At 34.3% G+C, this 26,479-nt stretch overlaps 2 protein-coding genes and 1 pseudogene across 17 annotated transcripts in view; all 3 read right to left on the reverse strand.

The window, feature by feature from the left end:
- Positions 1 to 1,573: 1,573 nt before the first annotated feature.
- ABHD10 (abhydrolase domain containing 10, depalmitoylase) lies at positions 1,574 to 14,608 on the reverse strand. 2 transcript variants are annotated; one of them, XM_016150737.2, is made up of 5 exons: positions 14,321 to 14,487; positions 11,914 to 12,097; positions 7,250 to 7,361; positions 6,738 to 6,875; positions 1,574 to 2,587 (listed from the first exon to the last, which is right to left on the reverse strand). In XM_016150737.2, exons 1-5 carry the CDS (start codon positions 14,460 to 14,462, stop codon positions 2,243 to 2,245), a joined length of 921 nt encoding a protein of 306 aa, XP_016006223.1. In that variant the 5' UTR covers positions 14,463 to 14,487; the 3' UTR covers positions 1,574 to 2,242. The 2 variants fall into 2 exon arrangements, with proteins under 2 accessions (XP_016006223.1, XP_016006224.1); XM_016150738.2 differs by lacking the exon at positions 14,321 to 14,487 and adding an exon at positions 14,498 to 14,608 and having other exon boundaries at positions 2,074 to 2,587.
- LOC118602249 lies at positions 3,832 to 3,950 on the reverse strand (annotated as a pseudogene).
- A 2,969-nt stretch (positions 14,609 to 17,577) lies between the features above and the next one.
- The window catches only part of PHLDB2 (pleckstrin homology like domain family B member 2), a 196,869-nt gene continuing 187,967 nt past the window's right edge, over positions 17,578 to 26,479 (reverse strand). For 13 of the 15 annotated variants that reach the window (XM_016150725.2, XM_016150728.2, XM_016150723.2 and 10 more), the window contains 4 exons: positions 25,808 to 25,954; positions 23,760 to 23,979; positions 20,137 to 20,222; positions 17,578 to 19,536 (listed from right to left, as the gene is read on the reverse strand). In XM_016150725.2, the coding sequence (XP_016006211.2) occupies positions 19,396 to 19,536; positions 20,137 to 20,222; positions 23,760 to 23,979; positions 25,808 to 25,954 (594 nt within the window). In that variant the 3' untranslated portion in view covers positions 17,578 to 19,395. The remainder of the gene's footprint in view (positions 19,537 to 20,136; positions 20,223 to 23,759; positions 23,980 to 25,807; positions 25,955 to 26,479) is intronic. The other 2 variants (XM_016150727.2, XM_016150726.2) reach the window with 1 other exon arrangement.

Here is a 26,479-nt window from a genome sequence, read left to right on the forward strand (position 1 = left end):
TTTACAGATGAGGAAACCTCAGGGAGGGTAAATATATCACTGTTACAGAGCTAGTAAATGATGAGCCAGGATTTAAACATAAGCTGCAGTCCATTTTTAACCAGTACGCAATACTGCCTCTACAGGTATCATGAATCTGTAATTACATTAGATTTTATAATTATGTTTAACCCTAGAAAACTCTTAAGTGCAGGGGCCCTTTCCTCTTCACCTAATCCTCGTGCCTAGTAGTGACTGGGAAGAGTCGGCCCTGGAATAGCCATGCTGTCACTCATTACCAACTCACTCAGCACAAGGCAGTGTGGCACATTATACAAGTCATATATTATTTGTAAATAATCTTTTGGCATAAAAGGTAATTCATAGATTGTAATTTTATCATCTTGCAGGAATTTGACCTGTTTTGTATGTGCCCGACATCCCCTGGTCCACCCCCAGGTTCAATGATTTTTGCTAGGATTCACAGGACTCTAAGTATAGTTTTACTCGCAGCTACAATTTATTATAAAGGATACAAAGCACAATCAGCAAAGGAAAAATGAACCTGGGGTGAAATCTGAGAAAACTAAGCATTAGCTTACAAGAATTTTCTACCAGCGTAGTCACAGGGTATGAGCTTAATTCCATCAACAACTTGTGATAGCACATGTGAAATGTTGTCCACCATGAAAGCTTGTTAGACTCAGTGCCATTTTTATGGGGAGCTGGTCACTTAGACAGTCTCTGCCTAGCACCTACCAAAATTCCAGATTCTCAGGAGAAAACCAAGCATTCTGCATAAACCATATTGTCCGCAGACAGTTGAGGTGCAGTGAGCCACTTTTATCAGTACTGGGAATGGTGGAGCCCTTCTAAAATTAGAGTCCCCAGAAGACAGCCATAGGTTAACCTTGTAAGCAGGTCTCTCTGAAAATAAGTAGTCAGACCTGCTACGTTAACTCCTTTTGGCACAAGAATTTTGTCCCAAAGGTCTTTCTTCATATACGTATATCATGTTGTCAACCTAAGTTTTATTTTGACAAACATAACCTAAGCAGACTAAAGTCCAACCAAACTTAAAAGCTAAAAATTACCAACTCAATAATATCAAGGCTGACTACTGCACGAGCTCATTTCAGTTATTAAAAAAACTTTGTATTTGCATTTCATATATTTTTCTGCTATATCTGTACTTCAGAAAGTCCTCTGATTTAGATGGTAATCACTTAGCTACTTGACCTTAAGGTGCATATTAACAAAAATGTTTCTGCAGGTGGGCTATAATATATAAAGACTGTCTCTTTAGAATCTGAAAATATTACACCATTGTTTAAGATGAAATTCTCCCACTTAAATATAAGTCAATATTTAGAAATGATACATCTCCTTTACATCACTGTAGTTTTAGATAAGGTAGCCTTTAAAAAGGTTACCTTAATTTTAAGCTCAAATATGGACAATATATTAAATATATTTTTTGGACTTTATTATGCTTCAGACATTTTTCTAATCATTTCAAATTTATTTTCCTATATTTTATGAACTGCATTTTAAAATCAGAATTTTATAAATCTCCATATATATGACATCAAACAAAAAACAAAAAAAGTTAAGCTTTATTATTCTAAGAACAAGAGAACGATTAAACACTGGCAGTTAAAATAGCATTAAAAGTTAAACATCTCTTTAATGAAAAAACAGGAAATATGTTAATGAAAAAAATCAAAAATTGAAGGAAGGAGAAAGTTTTCCAAATAGCAGCTGGTATAGTCAGCCCTCAGTGTCTGAAGATTCTACATCCTTGGATTCAACCAACCACAATCACAAATACTAAAAAAAAGAAAAATCCAAAAAGTTGACACTTAAACAATATAGTATGACAACTATTTACAAAGCATTTACATTATGCTAGGTATTACAAATAATCTAGAGATGATTTAAAGTATACAGGAGAATGTGTGTAGGTTATATGCAAATACTACACCATTTTATATAATGGACTTGAGCATCCTTGGATTTGTATATCCACGGTGGGGAGGGGGAAAGGAGTAGCATCCTGGAACGAATCCCTTGAGGATAAAGAGAAAGACTGTACTTTCTTCACAATTTGTTTCACTTAAGTGCAAATACATCATTAAATAAATACTCATGTGATATTAACAAAATAGAGATAAGAGGAAAAATCTAAGTATCAGGTTCTTCCATGTTATCCTTCTTTCAATTTTATGGATCATCAGTATATCTACCAATTAAAAATGTGATTCTAGTTAACTACAGTTGAAAGCTTATCAATTAAGTCATCGATAGTGTAAACAAGAAGTTGAAGGTCTGCTTTTTCCTTCATTCTGTGATCACTATGTTTTCGGAGGATGACATCTACGTCCTTGCTGATGACCCGGTCAGCAACCTGCATGGATGTATGCCAAGACACGATGTCATCCTCCATGCCATGGAGCAATCTTACAGGGCAGTTCACAGGAATAGGACTGTGTAGCAAGCAGTGGTATTCGGCTTCTTTTAGGAAACTGTACTGAATGTGGTAAGCGCCTTCTTCACTGTACTTTGACGGCATGCTCCACACACCTTTCATCTCTATTTCCTTTTTTGCCTATTGGGAAAAATTAGGAAAATAAACATATGAAACATTAACACATGCAACAGTCTTATACAATCTAAAGCAGTCCTTGAGGAAGAGAAAAAGAGATAAAAATATATCAATAATAATGATCAATAATACTATGTACAAGATACAGTGACAGGTATTTTGCACCTAGAATCTCATAAGATCCTAATAATTTGGTTATTATTTCATTTTTACAAAAGAGGATATTAGAATTTAGAGAAGTCAAATATGTTCAAAGCTCAAAGGTAGGAACTGTTGTGGCTAGGATTTAAAACTTAGACCTATCTCATTTTATCACATAACATCTTGAATCAGGTGGTGCTTTACCCTGACTAAAAGGGAAAATGAAGGGGCGAAAAAGTACAATAATTTTTTGGAATATAATTATAAATATATATAATTTCGGGTTATCAGTAATATTATATAAAATCAAATCTTAGGGATAAAAATTATTTATATTTCAAAATCATAAAACTAAAATAGCATCTATATGAGAAGTTAAAAAAACAGGGATGGAGTAAAGAGAGAAGGATCAAGTATAGAACTAAAAATGGAAAGATAAGATAGTAGTTACACTGAGGTAATCAAGCACTGAATATAAATAAAAATGTATCGTTTTTGCTTTCCAGGGTCCTATGGAATTAAACAAAAATCTGTTGTTTTAGCTGACAATGAAGTCTTCCAAACACTTCCTAAAAACTGAGTAACATTTCTACACTTATTCCCTTAAAATGAAAGTGGGTATCTTTTGATTCTTGAAGAATTTCTTTTTAATTAGATTTAATTTGTTTTAAATAATTTTCCTAATTAAAGTAACATATAAAAAGTATAAAAAAAAATAAATCACCCATAATTCTACCTTACCTCATGGATATAACCATAAATATTATGGCTTATTTCCTTTGAGTATTTTTTTATATGTACACTAAGTCCTCACTTAAAATCATTGATAGGTTCTGAGACTTTAAGTGAAATGATGTACAATGAAAACAATTTTATCACAGGCTAACAGATAAAAAGAAAAATTAAATTCCTAAGGCATCTCATCAATATTATAACAAAATGAAGTTTAAAGAAATGACATTATTTGAGAACCTGTTGTATCTGATTTTCATATAAATAACATATAAAGTACATACCTATTATATATATATAGTTTTCTATGTTGCTTTACTTATTTAATATATATATTTTGGGGTTTAAAATTTTTTTTTATTTTTTATTTTGTACACCTATAGCACCTGGTCTTCCTAGGTGGTCTCCCATCCAAGTACTAACCAGGCCTGACCCTGCTTAGCTTCCGAGATCAGATGGGATAGGGCTTGTTCAAGGTAGCATGGCTGTAGACCACATTTTTGGGTTTTAAAAATTCTATGAAAAATTTTTAAAGTCTACGTAATAGTCCACTATAATCAATCTAAGATAATTGACTTGACTATTCTTATATTGCTGGATACCTTCATGAATATCTTTGAGCATAAAAGTTTATGTGTATTTAATAAATTTTCTGGCAATATCGGAGCTAGAACTGATAAATCAAGATATAGTTTTAAAACTCTTGCAACCATATAATATGAATGGCATTTCGGACTAGAAAAACAGGCGGGCATCTTATCAAAAATAAACAAAAATATAAGGGAAGAAAAGCCATATATAACATTTGAAAAATGTTGTAAATTTTCAATAAACATATTATGATTTTCCATGTTTAAAATTCTGAATTTATTGTAAATATGGAAAAACAAGATTTTAAACACAAAAATATGTACAGTATAATCTATATATATGTAGGCATTTTATTTTTTAAATTCTAAGATTTCATTCAGTGAAACTACATGGTTGAAATCAATTGATTTCAGGGAAAAAGCTGTATATCTGAAAGCTATACTTCTAAATATCTGTCTCAAATGCTTTGAAATTAATGAAATTCAAAAACTATATAATATATAAATCTATATAAATATCACGGGGTTTTGGCATTAAAACATGTGAACCAATTATTTAAAGCAAAAATGATATTCAAGTTATCCTCAAACTAGTCAGGATTACTCCTGAATTTGTAACTTCAGTAATTAGAACTTAGTTTCATTGGCTATTAAGTGGGAACTATGCTAATTATTGAGACACAATTAATTAATAATGGTTTCATGTTAAGCATCTTTGCCCTCTAACTAGCTGTTACTTGCCACTGAATTGAATATTGTCCATTTGAATAACTTTACAAAATGTTTGTCCTAAATCCTTGAAAAAAAAGTTGAGAAATAGTAAAACAGCATTAACCAAAGGAAATACATAATATGCATAAGTTCTACATCAAGTAGAAACTGCATCAAGGCAATGTGGTTGAGATGCTTGGATTCCAAACAGTTGTGCCCTCTGGTGTCCAAAGAAGGCGTCAATGATTAGTCAGTGAAGAGGTAAGACAAAGAGAAATGCTGGGTCTTAATACTCCAGGGCTAGAGAAGATAGTGAAAATCTCCACTTCTGCTCCCTTGACACTGTTAGGGCCAGCCGTTTGTGCAGAAAAGAAATGGTCCTGATGTCCCTGATTCTTCCTTACACATGCTTTTACATTAACAAGGGCTCGACATGTTTCTATTAACAACCATTTGCTGGTCTGATTTAGGATTAGCAAAGACGTACTCTGATTTATAGACTATAGATCACAGTCACTTAAGGTATATCTACCATATGCTCTGAGTGATGTGAAGATACACACATAAACAGAAACGTATGTAAATCTTGTCATTTACCAATATTCACCAAAAAACTGTTTAATCAACTCCTTTCTTGAAATACTCTCCCAACCATGAGAGGCACTGTATTATTAAGTTAGAGGATGGAGTAAGGGGTCCAAGGTTTAGATGCAGAGACACATAATATTAGGGAAATTTAGCAGCACAAGGACATTGAGTCACTATGTATGAAAAACAACCAAGAAAGTGAAAAAAAAATTCAGAAATAGGAGGTAAGTTCAAGAAAAACTAGCTTCATAATTTTAGCCCTGATAGGAAATTATATGAAGAACCTGACTGTGCAGACAATATCATTTCTTAATCTGGGAAGAACAACATGAACCAAGAATAAATTTAGAACAGATAATAATATATGGCACTGGGTTCAATGCAGAACTTGAGGCAAAAGTCAATGACATTCTACTACTGAATATTATATATGCTTTTTTCTTTTTCTTTCTTTCTCCTCCTGCTCATCTACTCTTTACAGCAGAGTTCTCAAACTTTCACTTGAGGGACCTGTTAAAACAGATTGCTGAGTCATGTTCCCAGTTTCTGATTTAGTGAGTCTCAGGTGAAGCTTAAGAATATGCATTTCTAACAACTTCTCACGTGATGCTGTTGCCACTGGCCTGGAGACCATACTTTTTGAATCCCATCTCTAGACTTTTACTTTAATTTTCTGGGCCTTGGGTTGGATAGGATCTTAGTCTCACAGGTGAAATTTAGAACCCTAAGAAAAGATGCCCAAGGAGAGTTCAACTGACTGCAAAACAACAACACAAAAATGACATATACCAAAATAAACAGCTATTACCATTTCTTTATCCTTGCAGACAACTGAAGTGCTTAAACGTTTGTCCAATAATAAAGTATAATAAACTAAATACCTTCCCAGTTATTTCAGAAACCTCATTTTTACTATGCTGATGAATAATGAAAAAGTACTTTTTATTTTTTAAGGTGAGTATTAGGAGTAAAAAAGGAATGCCAACCAAGTATCAAAGCCAGGAATGGCAAATCCATTCTCCTGTGTGCTAATTCTGATTGACAGTGTGTGCTTGGAGAGCTCTGCTGAGAGAGGATCTGAGGCTGCTGCAGGCTAATAAAAGTCTCATAATTGATTAGTCATGTCTAATATGATCATAAGAATAGATACTATTCTCCATATGCCATAAATAAGAATAAGAGGTACAAGAAGAGATCATGATGTATGAGTTATATAAATATGATTAATGAAGTAAATATTACTAAAGAACAAAGAAACCTTAAACAAGAGACCAAACACTAAAGAAAAGAGATTGCATATATAAAAAAAGCAGGTAAATTTTAAGATGGGCCAACATAATAAGTAAAAGAAGAATGTTATGAGGTATGCACTGAGGTTGCCTGTGACTTACCTCAACAGGAAGCTGGTTAAATTTTGTCACTAGACCATCTACAGCTGAGGCAATACCAATAAGGGCTACAACTCTTTGTGGCCGTGCGATTGCAGCATGAAGCATAAGCCATCCACCAAGGCTAGATCCAACTAGTATCTAAAATTAAAAACATGTAGTTTTAAAGAGGGATTTCTTTTTCTTTTCTACAAGGGGAGCAAGTAATTTAATAGAATGTATGTCCTTTTTTTCTTTTATGTCCTTTAGCTCCCAGACTTTTAATATTTAGCACAAAGTAGAATTAAAATTATGATTATTTTTTGTTAAAGTACTAAGTCTATAACAGAATTACAAAAAAAAATTGTAAAATAAAAAATATTATTTATGAGAATGTGAAAATGACAAAACTATTTTAAAGCAAATATCAAAATTGACTTTTAAACATTTAAAATATTAAATAAGTTTTCATATCCAAAGAAACGGCTCAAATATCATGAGGTTATAGTCAACAACTACATTTAACAAAAAGTCACCTGTGGTCCTACAGCTAAATCATCAATTACAGAAAGAACATCTTTTCTCCATCTTCCCACTGTGCATTCTTGTAAGTTACCATCTGAATTTCCAACTCCTGAGTAATCGAACCTGGAAAAAGGGAAAATATATGTATATCTAAGTATCTATCTATATATTTGTTTCTCTGATTTTTAAGGAAGACAACACATTCATCATTAATAGAATACCTAAAATATATTTAAAAATATATATACTACCTACATGCTGGCCTCAGAAGTTTTACAACAGCTTTTCCCTCCACATGGAATACTCTACTTCCAGATATCTACTTAGGTTGCTCCATCACTTGACTCAGGCCTTTGGCTCAAATGTTACAAGCCCAGAGAAGCCACCTCTGACCATTCTGTCTAAAATTGTGCTTCTTTTATCATTTTCTATCTCCTTACCCTGTTTTATTTTTTTCATAGCAAATACTACACTTGACATTATATACGGTATTTGATTATTCATTTGTGAACTGTCTCCCATACTAGAACTGGTGGTTACGGGCACAGGCTTTGTTTTGCTCACCACTGCTTTCCCAGGGCCTAGATCAGTACCTTGCACATAGTAAGTGCTTAGTATATATTTATGAAATTGGTGGAAGAAAAAGAGGAGACCAAAATCAAATTCATCACCAGCCCACCCACTTAATTTGCTTCTCCTTCCAACTTCCTAGTTCTCCAGGCTCAAAATCTGCTTGATCTGTGAATTTTACCTCTCCTCAATGTCTTAATTCTACAAATCATGAAGTACTATACCAGTCCTATAGATTACTACACCTTAGTCATACTGAACTACTTCCAGTTCCCAGATAAGCACTTTGAGCCTTTGCAAGATGTTCCACTGCCTAGGAGGCTGTCGTCCTTCCCTACCCAAACTCCTAGTCATCCTTTAAGGAACATGCCTTTGACACATATGCCCTGTTTAGTACCGGTCAGTCCGTTTCTTTTGTATGTACTCAATTAACACCTTTCATACTGTGTGTCTAATCAAATTTTGAATATTTGTCTATGACTAGAATGTCAGTTCTTCAAGGGCTGTTTTAAAGCTGGTTTTCCCAGGGTATAGAACACTGCCTGCCCTGTACCATCCTCATTTATTCTCATTTGTTAGATTCATCATTTTTTGTCTCATTTGTTAAGACCAGGATCTTGGTGCAGGTTTTTTTGTTATCTTAAAACCAGCCTATCAGTGTAGTCTCCTAACTGTGCCTCTGTGACTCTATTCTCTCTCCAAATGGATCCGTTTTTTCCCCTAAAATATTATTATTGATATGGCATTAACTTCAATGGCTCCTTGTGACATACAACATAAAAATTTAGTGCTTCGGCCTCATTTTTTTTTTTTTTTAAGACCATTATATTCTGGTCATCTCAGATTGACTTTTTGTTATTTAATCAGAGAAAACTACTGTTTTAGCCAAATTGATCAACTTGCTGTTCCTAAAATAGGCTCTGTTTTCTGTCTCTTTCATGCCTCATACTATTTCCTTCACCTGGATTACCTTCTCCCATCATTTTCATTACCAATATTCTCTTCTCAGAGCTTAGTCCACATGAATCTTTTTTGTTGGAAAGTCTTCCAAAACAAGTTTAAAAAAATCTCTACCTAATGGAACTTCCACAGAATGTTTTAAAATTTATTATTTAAATTAGTTCCAAAACAGAATTCATTTTTATCAGTCACAATCAATTTAACATATACTGCTTTATAAGACAATTAGTGTGTGGATATATTGTGCCTCATTCCTGTGAGATGGCAAGATCTTGGAGGAAAAAGAAAACTATCTTCTTATTTCTGTTCTGCACTCTTCATAGTGGCTATGCATGTAAATCTCACTTACTGAGTATTATAATACGTTCTAAAGGAACAGAAGTGGAAGGTAAAAGTAAGAATTACTTTATTCAAATTTAGGACTTTCAGGTGTTTCTGATTCTTAAAAACTAATGAAAATAAATCCTAGTAAATTTAGTGTACATGTAAGTATAAGTGATATACAGCATATACATATTTTCCTACAAATAAGAGATTTATAAGTGATGGAGAAAGAAGAAATTAAAATTTTCTTTGGGAATATAGTGAAATGATTTTAGATCCTTGGGAAATAGTGTAATGAGGCAGCTGCTGAAGTCTAAATCATGGTTACTATTTTCCCTCAGTCTAGGATACATTGAAGACAGACCAGGGAGAAAGGCACCAGCCAATTCTCCTTTTACTTGCCTTGGTGGGCAATTGGACACCTATACTCGCTGCATCTTTCACAGCTGCTTTCCAAATATAGGGTGACATGCAAAATAAATGTAAAGTCCCTTCATAAAGGAAACTGTAAACATTTAGTGACACTAAAAGGTTACAAGTGAAAAATATAGTTCATTCTTGCTGAACTCTACCAAAAGACAAAGATAATTCAAATATACTCAGCAGTTTAGGACTTTAAAACAGTAACAAAAGAATGTAACAGCCGCCTCAATATTCTAGGACATATTCCCAAATCTATAATTAAAAATTCTATTAGAAATAACTATGAGAGAATATTAGCCCTAAAACCACATTATATTCTTTAGCTCTGACTCAATTTTATTTTGGCATGGTGATAGGATGTTAAGAAAACATATTCCAAATAGCTATATGTACCACTTCTTGTATAATACACAAAACTAACCATTTCTTCATTCAAGATATGAATTTTACAGCCAAAATCACAAAAGTAAACTGGGAAACTGGAGTATAAATAAAAGATAAAATATCTTTTAACAAAATAGAGTGCAATGTTTTGACAAAATCCAACAGAAATTTGATCAAATTAAAAATCTGTAGTGAAGGCTATGCTTTACAAACGTTTATAAAGATATACACAGGCTACCACTTAATAGTCCATACACATTTTAATTTCATTGTGATTATTTAACACATCTTTAAAAAGAAAATATATTTCACATGTATCCAAAATGCAGAAAATCAACATAGGTAGACAGGAACTGGTTATATCTCCCAAAGTCTCAATTTAAATTCAAAAACTGGTAAAACAGTAATTTCTTGATTCAAAATCTTTTGGAGACAAAAAAGGAGAATAATGGCAATATTTCTGATTTTATGATGTTTTGCTCAGGGTAGTCCCTTTCCTGGATAGCTTTTCCTTCTTACTTAAACCCTAATTATTCTTCAGTGTTCCTTTATAAAGTCTTTTTTTATCCACTTCAATCTCCCCAGTTTTCTTTCTTTCACCTTATACAATTAAGTCTACTGCTCTTTCGACACAGTCTCATTTTGATGAGTATTTTTGCCCAATTCCTCATATGTTTTTTGTCCTGTGTTTTCCCATCTCGATAAAAGATCCTTAAGGGCAAGGCTCATGTTTTATAATTCTTTGTATATTTCACAGCACCCAATACAGTGCTAGAAACTACTTGCAAAAGATACTCCAGTATTCAGAATAAGTTAAGTCAGACAGATTTTTAAGAGTTCTGAGTATGAAAATGAAATGATTCAGTTAAATTAATAAAAGGAAAATGACTAATAAATCCATATAATAGATATAATTTCTGCTAATATACTGAATAAAGTCTAAAAGTTTGTTCATATTTATTATTTTATTGCTAATAGCTATATTTCTTAGATCTATAGAGCGAATATTAGCAAAATCATTCTCCTAAAAATTTAGATAAATAATGATTTTTAGGCTCTAAATGCTAGAAAAGAATTCATAAATAATCTTTAATCCAATTTCCTCCTTTATTACGATGAACGAACTAGATCCAGTGTTTATTTACTAACTCATCTTGTCACAGTTACTTCTAGAATTGATTCTAGAACCCAGGTTTCTTGAATTTCAGGCCATGGCTTTGTATTAAACCATACTAACTCTTCTGGCAAATCAGGCACTAAATTATTTTTATAAACCTAACAACAACAATGTAAACATGTTATTTACTAAAATAATTATCAGTATGAAATATAAATTGTGAAATCAAGTGCTAATCAACACATATCTCTATTTATGCTTATACATATTCAGATTGCAGAGTGAGGGGAAAGAGAAAACTCAGTGGAAATGTGAATTATACAGTACTGATTTTACATTACAGCAGGTCCTCCAATAATGTCGTTTTTGTTCAAGGATGTTTTGTTATAATATTGATGAGATATTACAGGAAATTAATGCTTATTTATATCAATTAGCCTATGGTAAAATTGGTTTTCTTACACATTGTTTTGAAGTTGAGGAACTTAATGACATTAAGTAAGAACTCACGGTACTTTTAAAAACATTTTAAAAGGTAATAAACGGTCGTCAAATAAAAGTCCTTAAATCCCCAATAAAAAAACACAATATAAAAACAAAATATAAGAACGCCAACTAGTATATTGGTTTGTTGTCATGTTAGTTTATTGAAGCTAAAGAGCTTGGTTAGCACTAGTTTTCTTTCCTGCCAGCATTTTGAGTGTGGCACAAAGACCTTCAAAAAGTCTTTTAAAGCTTGCATTTACAAGAACCCTAAATCACAATATGAAAGTGTATAGACTATTAAAACAAATTAATCTACAAAAATGCTGATATTTGCTTCAATTGGTTAGAGCAGAATTTTCTGATGCCATGCTATATGGCAGTAACATTTTCTTTGAAATGTGTTGTTCCTACCTTATATAGGCGTGACCTAGAGATTTGCAAAACTCCTCAATCGCCAATGCTTTTGTACCATTCATGTTAGACATATAGCCAGGGATGAAGATAATTCCTGGACTTTTGCCTTTTAGTCTCTTATAAGCCAGGTGTGGAAGGTCTGGTCGACTAAGGAAAGAGATTGATGTCTTTTGTCTGAAAGCTAAACAAAGTACACAAAATATAAACTATAGTTTGCAAATACAGTTTTTGGAAAACCATATATATTTTCAATCTTAATTTTCTTGTTGAACTGATGTCAAATACTATTTCAGTTTAATAGGAAGCAAAAACAGACTTGAAATATTAAAGTCACAGTCTGTGCATATTTAAAAAACCATTTCAAAATCAGTACCTTCTTTGAGCAAGGTTCAATCTTGATTCTTCCAAAATCCACAATTAAGTGAAAATTTCAAGGCAATAGACAGATTCGTCAGAAATATTTTACTGTTGCTGCTGTATCATCTGTCCTAAATAGTATCATTAAACATTCAGATTTACTCATACTAATTTTAGCCCTCTTGTGAGATTTTGCCTTAATTTTTTAATATTTGAGGAATTTTGAATCCTCTACATTCTGGTGGAGAGGGACAAACAAGTTTGGTCTGCCCTTGGGGAGGTCAAGATGTTGTGCCTCTTTTATTACTGATTCCCTTTCCACTCATCATATTAAGGGCCATGGTAACAGCCAATCATGATTCCGTGTTAGCTGAAGTGCACTCAATGAGCAGTTTCTTTCCAAGTAACCTTGAAAAATATATGATAGTATCATTTTTGAGAAAATATTTCTTGTAAGACTGCAATCACTGTTTTATTTGCTCATCTGGCTTCTTGTGACTAGTACACACAGATTTTAGCTCAAAGTACAACAGTATAACTGGTAAACGTTACAAGGTTACTTCATTTCATTGTTTTTAAAGTTCTTTCCCTACTATAAAATCAATATTTGCTCTTAAAGAAAAGGTAGAAAGATATTTAAAAACCAAAAACCCATTTATAATCCCACTCCTCCCTCTAAAGAAATTAGTTCGTGTATTTCCTTATAGTCTTTTTCTGGACCAAAAACATATATATATTTTTTCTTTTTAAAAAAATATTACATGAAACTTTCCTCCACTTTATTGTGGTTAACAAAAACTTCTCAGTTCTTCCATGTGAGCTGGTAAAGTTTTCCTTGTTTTCGATTTGAGTTGAGTTTTAAAAATTGGATTAGAAGTCTTAGTTATCCCTTTTACAAGCTTGTTTCAAAGTTTCAATACATAGTGAAATATACCAAATTTAAAATTTTTAGTGAATAACAGAGTTAGTATAAGTCTGTTATGTTTGCTGGCAGATTGTATCAGCAAAAATGTTCATTTCCCATTTCCTTAGCTCAGCACTCAAAAAAATCCTTCCTATCTTATTTTCAATATTACTTCCCAACACAGGAATTTCTCCCTGAGCCAATAATTTATTTAATCTTGGTGAGTTACAAGTAGATAGGTTAATATTATACCCATAAATGATCTTTGCATAAGGATTAGCTCAGGTTCTGGTGCATTGAAATGACATACTATACTTGGCTGGAAAAACATATATATCACGTCTTCTGTGTACAATTGAATGTAAGTTAAACTGATTGCATACGTTTAAAAAATTTAACTCAGAGTATCTGCAATGACAATTTCCATTCCAAGCAATCATGCATTTGACAGCTGTGTGGCCAAGATGTGAACACAACAGAATCAGAAACTAAAAAGGCATAATTCAGAAAGACAGACTATACATACGGGAGGATGAGCGTGGGAATGGAGTGGGACGGGGAAGAATGAAACAAGAAAAAGAAAATACTCAGGTGCTTTGGTTTTTGGGTTAAATTCTAGTTTCCTTTGGTCAGCAATGATTACGGTTCTCAATGAACAGAAGTACTGAGAAGACAAAACTAGAAATTAGGCTTGATGACAGAGTCTACACTTTATTATAAAGAAAATGTTCAAATTTTAAACTCTCGTCAAGAGAGGGCAGGTCTAAGCATCTTAACACATAGTCACGATGTGTATAAATCCCTTAGGCCCCGCAGAGAAAGGGAAGAAAAACAACTAATAATCAAACGCATTAAATATACTTATTAATTTTTTCTTATTTAACTCAATGCAAAGAAGGCAGGCAGACAGCAATATGCTTAAACTATAAAGAGCACAAAACGCCAGCAAGGGCTGGGGCTGTCCAGGATACCCTGGCGCCGCCGCAGAGCTCTCTTCACGGCCTTTACCAGAATTGTCGAAAACGCCCAGAACTGGGGTACTGAGAATGGGGGAAGAACATTTTTGAATGGGGCGCCAAAAACACACTGTACGGGAACGGACGAAACCAGGGATGTTCGAAAGACCGCCTTTCCTACACTAACCTGGGCGCCTCCGGGGCGCATGCTGGGGCTTCCGTGCAAGTAACGCACTGAAGCTACGGTGAAAGCCGAAGGAAACGGCCATCCGGCCCCACCTCCGGCAAGGATCCCAAGCCGCGGCAGCCGCCATGCCCATCCCCGCCATCTTCCCAGCAGTCCCCGCGTCCCGCGCTGACCTACCGAGACGCGCAAAGCGGCCGGGAACTGAGGCTGCGCATGCGTACCCGGCTGGATGCCGGGATTTGCCAAAGATTTGACTTTCAACTCCCGGAGAGCGGACGTGCGCAGAGCCTCGTCGCCCTTGTCAGCCTTTGATTTTGGGAGCTTGGGTCTCCCCTTAGGGAGATTTTGCCTGTGACAGTTTGGAATGTTTGAGTGGTCTCTGGGCAGACTACTTATCATTGCGCATGTAGATAGATATTCCAGTGCTCGAAGCGCAGAGAGGAACCGTACCCCAACATTCCTATATAGGAAACATCGACAGGAAGTCGCTAGTGAGCAAAAGCATAAAATGCCAGGCTTGTTGCGTTACAAGTCACTCTCGCGTCCTGACAGTTTTAACTTATATCAGAAATGCTTTCAACATCTGGCCTTAATTCTGCTCCTATAAATACCTGGAGTGGAATGAAATATTCATTGCCCCTTCTTTTTAAAATTTGTTTTTGTTCTAGCTCTTAATATACATGAATATAATTATTCTGACCCCTGCCTAAGTCTCTATGCAAACGTAAATCCCAGTAGGTAAACAATCTCAATGGGAGAATAAAACCAACAGGATTAAATATTTCAGTCTGGGGAGAGAAAGGATTTTCTTAATATTTGAAAGCACCAAAAGCGTAAAGAATTAAAATGTATATGGCTTTAAACTTTTTGAATGAGTCAAATGAGAGTTCAGAAAAAATTGATCTTACAACACAGAAAACAAAACTAATACTTCTATTTAGCCTGCTTCTAGAAATGGTTCAAAAAAATATGTAATTCCAATAAAATCGGCCAACATCTGTGACTAGATAGTTCATACGTGTTGTGGTTAAAAAAGGGGTCATTCACTTAACCTGATAAGCTCAGAGGAGCCCTGCATGCCAGGCCTTTAAACTTAGACCAAGTAACCACACAGGGTGGTCTGATGTAAAAATTCTTAACTAAAATGGGTCGTGGTAAGTAGTCACATCCTAGGCCTGTTGCTTCCTTGATAAAGGTCAGTTTTTACCTAAAGCGAGCCTGTCTATTGTCTTTGTGCATCTAAGATAACAGACCTTTGAAATGTCAGAGTAATCTTTGCCAGACCCCACAAGGCATACCTATTGCACCAGAGCAGGAGACCACAGAAACCCTCAATGTTATCGTGTACCCTGAATACCATCTTTATGTGCTGTAAATGTTAATTATTAATTACTCTGTACCTACCAATGCAAAAGAAGTATCTATTTTACTTTTTATCCAGTCCTAGAGATCTCCTGGCTTTGCTTTCTCCTGTCCCCCTTTAATCTACCACTGATGAATTTCATGAAACCCTTTATACATCTCCTCCTTTCATTCTAATGTATAAAATAAGCTGCAAAACTGTCATTCTCTGGAGCATTTTCTCAACCTGTTGATATTTTGCTTCCAGGCAATTATTGTCAGTTTGGCTCAAATAAAGTCAAAAATTCCCTACAGGTTTAAATGTTTCTTATATTAACGGTGTAAATATGTTCAACCTCACTAATTGAAAAATGTGAATTAAAAAAATATAATATGCCATTTTTCCCTATGTCAGATTGGCAAGGATGCTGGGAAACTGGCACACATGTATGGTTGGTGAGAGTGAGAATTGCTCAACACTTTTGTTGAGGATTCCGACCACATCTATTACAATTTAAAATATGCATTATTCTCAATGACCTTTGACCAGTTTGTGATTATCTTGGGCTTGAAGTAGACAAATTCATTTCCCTTGATCTAAATGTTGCCTTCATTAACAGGAATGTAAACAATGCTAGTTCACAAAGGTGCATGTTATCTACTATAGCACCATTTTTAGAGGCAAACAGAAGAAAAAAATGGAATGGTCAATAAATGGAATGGTTGAATAAATTGTGGTACAAGGCATTCTGGATTCCAGTTCTGATACCCTTCAGAGTAATTCCTGAGGGTCTCAAGTATCAACAAATTAGACCTTATCTTGCTTTTTTTCTACTTAAAGTTACTGTGGTTGGTATAATACTTTGAGTAAAGCCACTTTACTATCTTGGTCATAAATATTGGAGCAATGATTGGTGCTAGAGTTAAAGGCTAAAGTTAAAGATACAGTGAACCCAGCCTATATTTGGAGTCTTGAGAATCTGTCCTATTGGAACACACTGGAAAATTGGATAAATAAAAACTGAATAGGTTTCTTTCTTGAGAGGTGTAAGGCCAGAAACAGAGAGCAAGGACAGCTGCCTGATTTCAGGACACTCTCCAAAGTTTGCTGAGCTGTTTTGCCAGTTCTCCACTAGCTTTGTTGTAGATTCCAAAGGAACTAAGTTGATATGGTGATGTCCAGTGTGCATCACTTCACTATGCCTTAAAGCTTAACAATAAACACTTCTCTCCATGGATTTCGGATAATTGCAAATAATCATTCCTGTCCCTAGTCTCTTATTTTATTTTTGTGGGTCTCCTTCTATTTTATGTGCAGCAAAATGAAGAAATATGAATTGTCATCATAGTGAGAAAAACACTGCACGAAGAAAGCAGGGCAACCCATTGATCATTTCCTCTCTGCACTCTTATCAATTTAACAAGTCAGGAAAAATTGTGGCTAATGTCAAGTGAAGATACTTCTGACAGTGATGAGCTTGAAGTAGATAAATTTATTTCTCTTGACCTAAATGTTGCCTTCATTAACAGGGATGAAAGGACATATTGTGGAGGGCAGTTTCTCTCTGAAATCTGCTGCCTTAGTTCAGAGAATTAAATGAAGTCCTCACCAAGTAAAACCCTAGAGCTTCACTTCATAACTGCATAATTTGTTCCTTGTTATATAGAAGGATAAGTAAACACAGTCCTTGCAATCTTCAATACTAATTACATTTGTGCAAAAAGACAATAAAGTGTAAGAATTTTCATAAGTCATCTCATTTTGTTCGGAACAGGAACATGACCAGAGATTTCTAATTACTTTACTTTATAAACTACCAATCAAATCTTGGCATACAACATCCTTTATGTAAATTCTACAATTGATTTTGGCTGATTCATCTACCCCACCCACTCCCATCATGTTACCAAATAGGTAACTTCCTAATGAAAGATGAGTTTATTTTCAGATGTGAAATCTGGTCAACATTTTAATCCAAACTCAATATATTTTAACACACATGTTAAAAAGGTTAACTACATCATGCAAGATACAAAGTTGATTAGAATATCTTTACAATCCTATGAAGAAAGTAAAGTACAGTACAGGAAAGTTATATCTTTACATTAACCAAGAAAATTTTAGCAATTGCATTTCACTCTTTTAGATCATTACAGAGTTTAGGGACAATCTCTGAAAAAACAGATTGTAAAAATGTCTTCTGCAAGCCTGATTTTGTCCTTCACTGTTCAAGTAAAATCATGTGACATCCAGTTGCAAAATCTTATTATTGGAAACATGTATACATGTACACAAAGCACACTGCAAATATAAAAAAAAAAATTGTACCCAGTCAGGCCTGATAAACATTTTATAGACAATTCTAATCTAATTATTTCACCTTGCACTAGTCATTATTTTCTACTTCTATTCATTTGCCAAGTTTTAGGAAAGAGTACATTCATACTTACAAACACACACAACATGACAAACCAGGATAAATGGCATTTGAAAATGGCATTGTTATGAAAGAAACTTGCCTGAAGTCATTGCATTCCACAAAAATTAATTTAACTCTAAAAAACAAAGGTTAATTGTAAAGAAATACATAATAAAATAGTACATTAAAAAGAACATTGTTGAACTTCATTTGTCTTTTTATAAAACTACACCACTTCTGTAAATAAGTATTTTACTTAGTCTATTCCTTGGTGAAAACTGCTCTGATTTCATAGCCATGTCATGTGAGGCTGCAATTAGCAAGTGTGTTCCATAACAAATAAAAATCAGACAACATAAAGCAAATCAGCTACTGGTTACTTTTATTCTCAGCACTGGGAAGGGAGAAATTTTTAACAAAAGAAGCTCCTAACACTAAATATTCTCTTTATTTTAATTGCCCAATGAGAGAGAATATCTAAGATTGCTTCTTTCTAAAACACACAGCTTTTTGTTTGTTCTTTCTTTCTTTCTTTCTTTCTTTCTTTCTTTCTTTCTTTCTTTCTTTCTTTCTTTCTTTCTTTTCTTTCTTCCTTTCTTTCTTCTTTCTTTTTCTTTTCTTTCCCCTTTTTTAACAAAAAGTGGTTTGCTCTCTGTGCACAGTAGCTTATGCTGGTGATGACTCTACAAAGTCAACTTCCTGGGCACTTGATGACATCAAAGTAGCATTTTAAAATGTGGAATAACACTAAATGCAGTTCATCACTCGAAACTACTACTATTAAACAGAAATCATGTCAAGTCTTTGGTTTGGGTGCAGTACTTAAAAATTAGGGCAAAACTCCTAAAAGATATTTCCCTGCAAGCCCTTATTTGCTTATGTTTTTAAAATCACCTTTAGCAAAATACTCCTTATTAAAAAATAAAGCCAGTTGGTTACCAATAATGTTAGTGATTTGGATGCTAAAATAATTTCCAAGTATGTACATTTTGTAAACTGTTTATTTTGTCACCAAAATCAACAATTGATAAAAATAGTTCATAAGAAATGTTCCTATAAGTGATGCTATTTACCAAAATAGTGTTTACTCTCTCATAGGCACTTTAAATATTTTGCTATTTATGATCAAGCTTTGAATTAAAAATGGTTCTTTTTCTTTTACAAGTGACTTCCTGTTAATATGAAAGGAGTTCTGAGTACACACACAGTTGAAGGGATGGGTCTGTTGGGTCTTTCCATGTAGGATTGAATATGGCTTTATTCTTTTAAGAGATTATTGCAGTCTGCCCTAAAGTGGACTATTGCTCCAGTTCACTATAACAAGAAGTGAGTGTAACCTTCTGCCCCAGTAACAATAACATCCATCCAGATCCGCATGGCTTCTGGCGATGGGGCTACCATATAGTAGATTCTGTCATGTGTCTTGACACTAAACGTGAGTAAAGGATTAGGACTCTAAAAATCAAAACAGGAAAAAAATGTGAAACAAATATCTTGACATTTTAACATTAAATAACTCAGACATATGTGAGGGCTTCTTCCTCTTTAAAAGTTTCCATTTATAGAAATCTATATAGGCATTACTTTTGCTCTAGTATAACCTATGCCCCCATCCCAACACTTTTCTCAAGATTAACTATCTTTGTGGTCTTTCTGCATAAGAATTCTCACAGAGAAAGTTGTCAAATCCTCTTAGCAGCTACTTAACTGGTTGCGGGTGCTCAATGAATAATAACTGTTATTCTTAGCCCTACTAAGAGACTTTCTCATAAGTAGGTAGTAGCTCCTTGCTAGAACCTTAGCAAAGAGTCACTTGGCAGAGATTCCCAAGTGAATATGTCCAGAATACTTCCTCACTTCACCATGACTTCTTTTGCACAAAAAGATCAGATACACATACATGAATCAAATCCATGTTTACTTTTCCAGCACCATTCTGATAGTATCTATCCATTATGTCAGAATAACAAATCTAAATATCTTCAAAATAGAAACACAAGACTTTTCCCACTTAATTATGCATTCGAATTGAAGTAATCTAAAATTGATGTTTACCTTATTAGCATTTTTGAGGTGATCATAATATACTTCTTCAATGGCTTGAAAGTATATTACTCCTTTTAATTTAGTTTCATGCTTGTCTGCAATGATAGATGAGTGTTAAAAGATATACTTTATCACCACTAATGAATAGTAAAAAGTATAATTATTGTAATTGTCATCATTAAAATATTTATCTAGTATTAAAATTATCTAAGGTTAATTGAGATAATCTAGGTTAGTGTATTAGCCTGGTTCTATATTTAAAAAAAGAATTAAAAAAGATGAAATTATCAGCCCAAACCTAAGGAACTAAATGACTTTGCCTAAGGCTTTCTAGCAAATTAGCAGTCAAAAAACACTACTGACTGTTGGGTTAATACACATAGTAGAAACGCAGTGACACTGATACAAATTATTTCTCCCCATTCTCCAAGACATTTGTCGGAATGGAAACATTAATATGCAGAGATGTAATAAAATTTGTAAAAACTGTGTTTTTGACTTGTAATTTAAAATAATATTTTACCTATGATTGTTTTGTATCATTTTTTTGGTCTGGCATGTGTGATTTTTTTTTTTTCCTGTTCCCAATAAAGCATCATGTCAATAATTTAATGTCCTTGCAGTGCAGCATTTTCTAAACTGTTTCTAAGATTTCTAAGATTTCATCCAATTTGCCATCAAAACCAACCACCCAAACTGCCAACCAACAGCATCATTCTGTGATCTAATAAGTTCACGAAATATTTTATAATTTAAACTCAACAAAGATTATATGCATTTGAGCATATTAAAGAATTTCAAAAGCATGGAATGGGATACAGAGAGAGAGAGAGAGATTATCATACACAGTTAGTGGAAGTGCAAATAAGAAAAAGCCTCTTTTGGAAGGCAACTTAGTAAAACAAGCACCATTAAAAAATGTAAAAAAATCCCTTATTCAGAAATTCCACTTCTAACACTATATTGTATAAGAACCCCTCATTCACATGCACATAGATTTGTGTTCGTTATAGCAGAAGGCTGCAAAAGGTCTGCTTGAACTTTAACAGGGAACTGATTCAATTATAGACCAGCCATACAATGGAATCTACACAGCCACTGAAAAGATGGAGGTGGGCCTGTATGTGCTCATTGGAGAAAAATCTTGAGATATTGTTATGTGAAAAAAGTTATGAACAGACTGGATAATTTGGTCCCAATTCTGTGAAAAAAGAAAGGACAAATATACATTCTGAAACATATAAAAATGAATACAGAAAATCAAAAAGGATATTCCAGGTTTAATAGTGGGAAAGGTCAGAACTTTTGACATGAGAAAGAGGCGATTTTATTACATAGACTTTTGTTGTATTTTTATTTTTACTAATGAATGTCCCTTTTTTCCAACAACAATAAAAAGCTAGTCTGAAAAACAACAGCCCTGACAAGTTCAGTAGAAAATAAAGCTGTTTTAATTGCATTCAAACCAGTGTATCTCTCAAACATTTGCTGGAACTGATTCTGCAGCATTCATGGGAATACAACAATAAATACTTTGTTTTGTGAAAAAAGATAAAAAATAAAATCTGGAGATAAAAATAAATTTTGTCAGTGTTTCAAGCAGGCAGAAAACTGGGGAATGAAACTTGTTTATAGGGCACTTCCTGTATAGGACTCTGAAAAACATAGGACTTACAAAGACATTGTGAACTAAGAGAACCAATAATACTATTGTAAGTTGATGAGACAGTGCTATTCATTCTGTTTCAGTAGCATTATCCTACACATTTACAGACATATTTTCTGTGCCTCAGTTTTCTTTAGAGACTCTCTGAGTTACTCAGTTAATACATTGGAGGCCAAGTACAGAGGCCAGGGGCACGGTCAATGTAGAGACCTAAGACGTGCTCCCATTTACAGTTCCTTCACACATACCATGGTCATGTACCTCACTGACAAACTGAAGGGGCACGGTGCCTATGGGATCAAGTTCAACCTGAACTGCATTCTGCACGACTTCCTGTGGACTGATCTATTCCTGTACTTGGAGGTGTTTTGGGAAAGATTGGGTGTTGTGGTGGGGGGAGCAGACAAAGTTGATGATGGGTGTAAACAGAGCCAAATGGGCAGAGTTTGTCAAACTCGGCCTCACCAGTCATATATAAATACATAGATTATATATTTCTATAACATATAAATATTAAAGAGCTGAGTTAAATATAAATTTTGTCTGCTTTATGTATCAGGATTCTGAGTAATCTTTCACATACCAAAAAAGTTTTGGTATTTATAAAAATATTGAAAACCAGTCACTAATAAGTTTAAACTTGGAAAAATTCATTTATATGAGGTAGAAGGAAGGGGCACTGACCAACCCACCTGGCTGACAGGTGGTAGAAATAAGGCTTCAAGAGAAGAGGAGCAGAGAAGAGGGAAGCTGTTTTTATCTGAAGTTATTTAAGATTTTATTTTTGGAAAACTCGGAGTGAGGCAAAGTTTTGTTCATGTATTTTGCAGACACTAAATTGGCATTTCTTATAAAATAAACATCTTCAGTATTAACTGAAGAGATCATTTCTGGATTCTTATAAAACCCAAGGTCAGAAAACCCTAGAGAGTCAAAGCAGGGGACTGTGAGCGTTAAGTCACTTACTTCGGACCACTAGCCACCACAGTAACTGGAACCCGCCCCAAAAGCTTGTAACTGGAAGACATGTATCCCTACTCTTTCCTCACTCCAAGTCTGGGGCTCCATAGCCAGTGATTTCTTTCTTCCATGTGCTTCTTGGTTTCTTACATCTCCCTTCATAAATATGTCATGACCTCACGCTATAGATTAAATGACTGGACTGTTATTTCTTATTTATCACATCGATACACTTTTTAACAATTCCTGACAATGCTCATAAATGCTGATGCAGTCACCCCAAAACAGGGTCTTTAACATACCCTCTGGTATAAAACAATTATTTTTTAGCAGCTGAAAAGAGGGTAGTGGTATACTTGTGGTGAAAATGGACGTGTGGCAAGAGTAAATAGGCTTCTTGATAAGTATGCCAATATTCCCTGTATCTACAGAAGGTTGAGTAGGGTATGTTTCTCATAATCCATCACGTAGGCATCCAAAAATATTTCACTTAATAAATACTTACTTATTCACTAGTTCACTGATAAGTTTTATTCTCTGTGTTTAAAAGACCATTACAATTTATAAACTAACTACAGTTTATAAACTAACTACAAATGACTGTCAGCTAAAGCTGCCTAACTGTGTGTGATTTAAATAGGGCATGTGACCGCGAATAAACAGAAACCTTTTTTTCCCCCCTGGCTTCATGGTTTTAAAGACAATATTTTGGTCAAAAAAATAAATTCCATTTAATATTTATTTGGACTTGAGCTTATTTTGGAACTAAAACAGACTAATTCACACTTTTTAAATAAGATAATTTCTTTATTTCTAAGAGGAAATTCATATCATGTGGACCATATAATCTGATTATAAAATAATACATATTTACAAAGTTAATATTGTTATTAATTCTATTGCTTACCAATCTACCTATTTATACTGAATTTTACTGTCTTTGCCCTTTAACAGAGGTTATATTCCTGATTTGACTATATCACTTAGATTTTTTTTTATCACCCACCTGCATAATAAGAGAATGTGCGCTTGTTCCGATCAAAAACAAACCAACGTTTTTTCCAAGTTTTAATTTTTCCACCCATTTTGATGAGGTATCCTCGGCAGGTCTTCTCTGTGATTGATACGTGATAACAGGTATCAATATTGTGGCCAGCAGTCTCCACGTGGCTCCGCAAATCAAAGTCTTCCTTCCGAACAGGCAGATAGCGTGTCAAAGGTCGAGCCTGGGAGAAGCAAACACATTACATCTCTAGTGAATTACTTGTTTCATTTTAGGTCACAGATGTTAAGATGTGGAAATAAATTGAAAAGCCTAAGTGTTAAAATGCCTGCGTGACTATGAGAACTTAAGATAAACATCATCATTCTGAATCTAAAAAGTTGGTAGTATTTTAAGAAGGATGCTGCAATATGGGGGGTAGGAGGGGGGAGTGGGTAAACTCAAGCCAGTAAATTTTATTCCCTGAAATGGGCAGATGAGAAAGTGGAAAAATGTCATTAATCTTAGCTTAAAAAAAAAGTCCTTGACACTTAAAAACACAACAAAATTGGGTATGAAGTTATTTGGACTGCTTCCTACAGAGGAAGCCTCCTCCGCCATAAAGGTTCTAGGAGTTCTCCTGGCCACAACTTCACAACAGTTCTTTTTAAATAACCTCAGATATGGCATAATTGATGGACAATTTTTTTACTAAGTACAATCCCAACAAGATCCCCCAAAGCTACACACATAGGCTTCCATATACTTTCTAATAGAAATGGAAGGCAGAGATTTATGTTTTGCACGGTGAAGCTAACATACGGTAAGAAACGGAATCAAAGCTGTACCCAATGAGCTTGCCAGAACCAAAGAGATGGACATAGATGTCTTTTATTTTACTATTGCTGAAGTAGAAGTTTAATCTAGGAAACACAGATCACTATGGGTAATATTTCTAAAATGATGTTTTATTTTACACTGTTAAATTATCCCACCCCTTTGCACTGCAGGAAATGACCTAACCATATACTTGGAGGCAAAACTTATAATTAGAATTAAAAAAGAATTGCTCTTTTTGGTTTGGTTTCAGACACTAAACAAGCATGAATGACCTTCACTGTGAATCAAAATTTGGCAGAGATTTGGCATAATGAAACAAAATAAACAAGTTTTCCTTTGTAGTTTATCTTCAGTATTTTGCCTTTGAATTTGTGATACTTTGACTGTGGACAGATGTCACAGACTTAGTGATACCTCAAAGCCTTAGAGACAGTTTCTCACTGCTGTGCTATCAAACTGCCAGCAACTACAAAGAACAAGAGAAATAGTACCTTTCACCTTTAAGTCTAGTAAACCTTGGTAAAATTGATTTGAAATTTAAATTACATGGTACTTAACGAAGCTTTATTTTAGTTTCTCAGAAAACATACATTATGCTTTAGCTTTAGCAATAAGAATAGATTCAAACTTTATAATAACCAAGATGAAATTAAAACAAAATGAGTGGTGTTCCTAAATTTTGCTTGACTTCAGTAACCTTGTGCACATATGCATGGACTGGTGCAGCAAAGGGAACACATGTGACAATACAGTAGTTAGGAAAAAAACAAAAAACAAAAAACAAAACACCCAAACACTAACACCACCACCAAGAAAAGGCAGGTAAAATTATTCTATTCGAAGTGTTTGCTTATAAAAGATGGTTTAATAGGACCTCTTCTAGTCCTCAACCAAGGATTTTAGTTTGGGTGTTGTAGTTTTCAGTAGCAAATCCAGCTGCGTTTTTCAAAGCCGCTCAAACAAACAAAACCATTCTTTTAAATATACTCTAAACAACGGATAGAAGAAAAAGTGCCTTTTCCGTCAAAATTTTCCATGCGTGAGAGAGAAAAGTGTCATTTGGTTAGTAGGTCTCCAATAAGCTTTTTCTCCTCACTAATAATGCGCATCATTACATGTCCAGAGCAAATGCGCAAGGGCAGCGGAAGGCATCCTGACACAGCATCACCATCCTCTACAGAGCGGCCACTAGGGGGCAACATGCTCTTATCTATTCAGATCGACCTACCAACCTGTGCCCTTTGTTTTTCCCTTATTTTTACTTCCTTTTCAATTAACTTCTGCCTCTGGCTAGTTTCTTCCTGCAATCGTTTTTCCAGGAGTTCTCGGCGTCGTTTTTCTTCTTCCAGAGCTCTTTTTTTGGCTTCCATTTCCCGTTCCTAAATATCGTTAGGCAGAACAAATTTTAAGACATACTGATTATATTTGAATGATTCCAGTTAATAGCAAAAAGGAAATTCTCACTAGACAATTTTGGTTTATAACCCAGTCCCTTAACAATATATAATCTGGACTTTGAAACACCTAAAATCATTACACCTCATATAGCTTTCAAAATCATCCTATATAGAAAGGTAACCTCTAAATTTAATTAACAATTGAATTATTAAGTTAAAAGCCAGCTTGAGACTGAATTCAGTCATTTCATATTGATGACTACAACTTTCCCATTTTTAATAAAAAGTCTCACAAACTGTGAATGCTAATCATGAGATTTAGCCTTCCTTTCAATTGCTGCCTTCTGACTGAAGGTCACACATGGGTCCTTCCAATTCCTGTTGTTTCTCTGTAACTTCCTGTCCAAAGGTTGCAGAGGAAGCACATTGGGGAGTTAGAAGAGGAAAGGAGGGGCCCTTTAGGGCAGGATGCAAAGGCATTTTGGGGGATTCCTAAGGAAGGTCAGA

The sequence above is a fragment of the Rousettus aegyptiacus genome, unplaced genomic scaffold (assembly GCF_014176215.1).
Source record: "Rousettus aegyptiacus isolate mRouAeg1 unplaced genomic scaffold, mRouAeg1.p scaffold_m13_p_4, whole genome shotgun sequence".
In the NCBI taxonomy this organism is placed as follows: domain Eukaryota; kingdom Metazoa; phylum Chordata; class Mammalia; order Chiroptera; family Pteropodidae; genus Rousettus; species Rousettus aegyptiacus.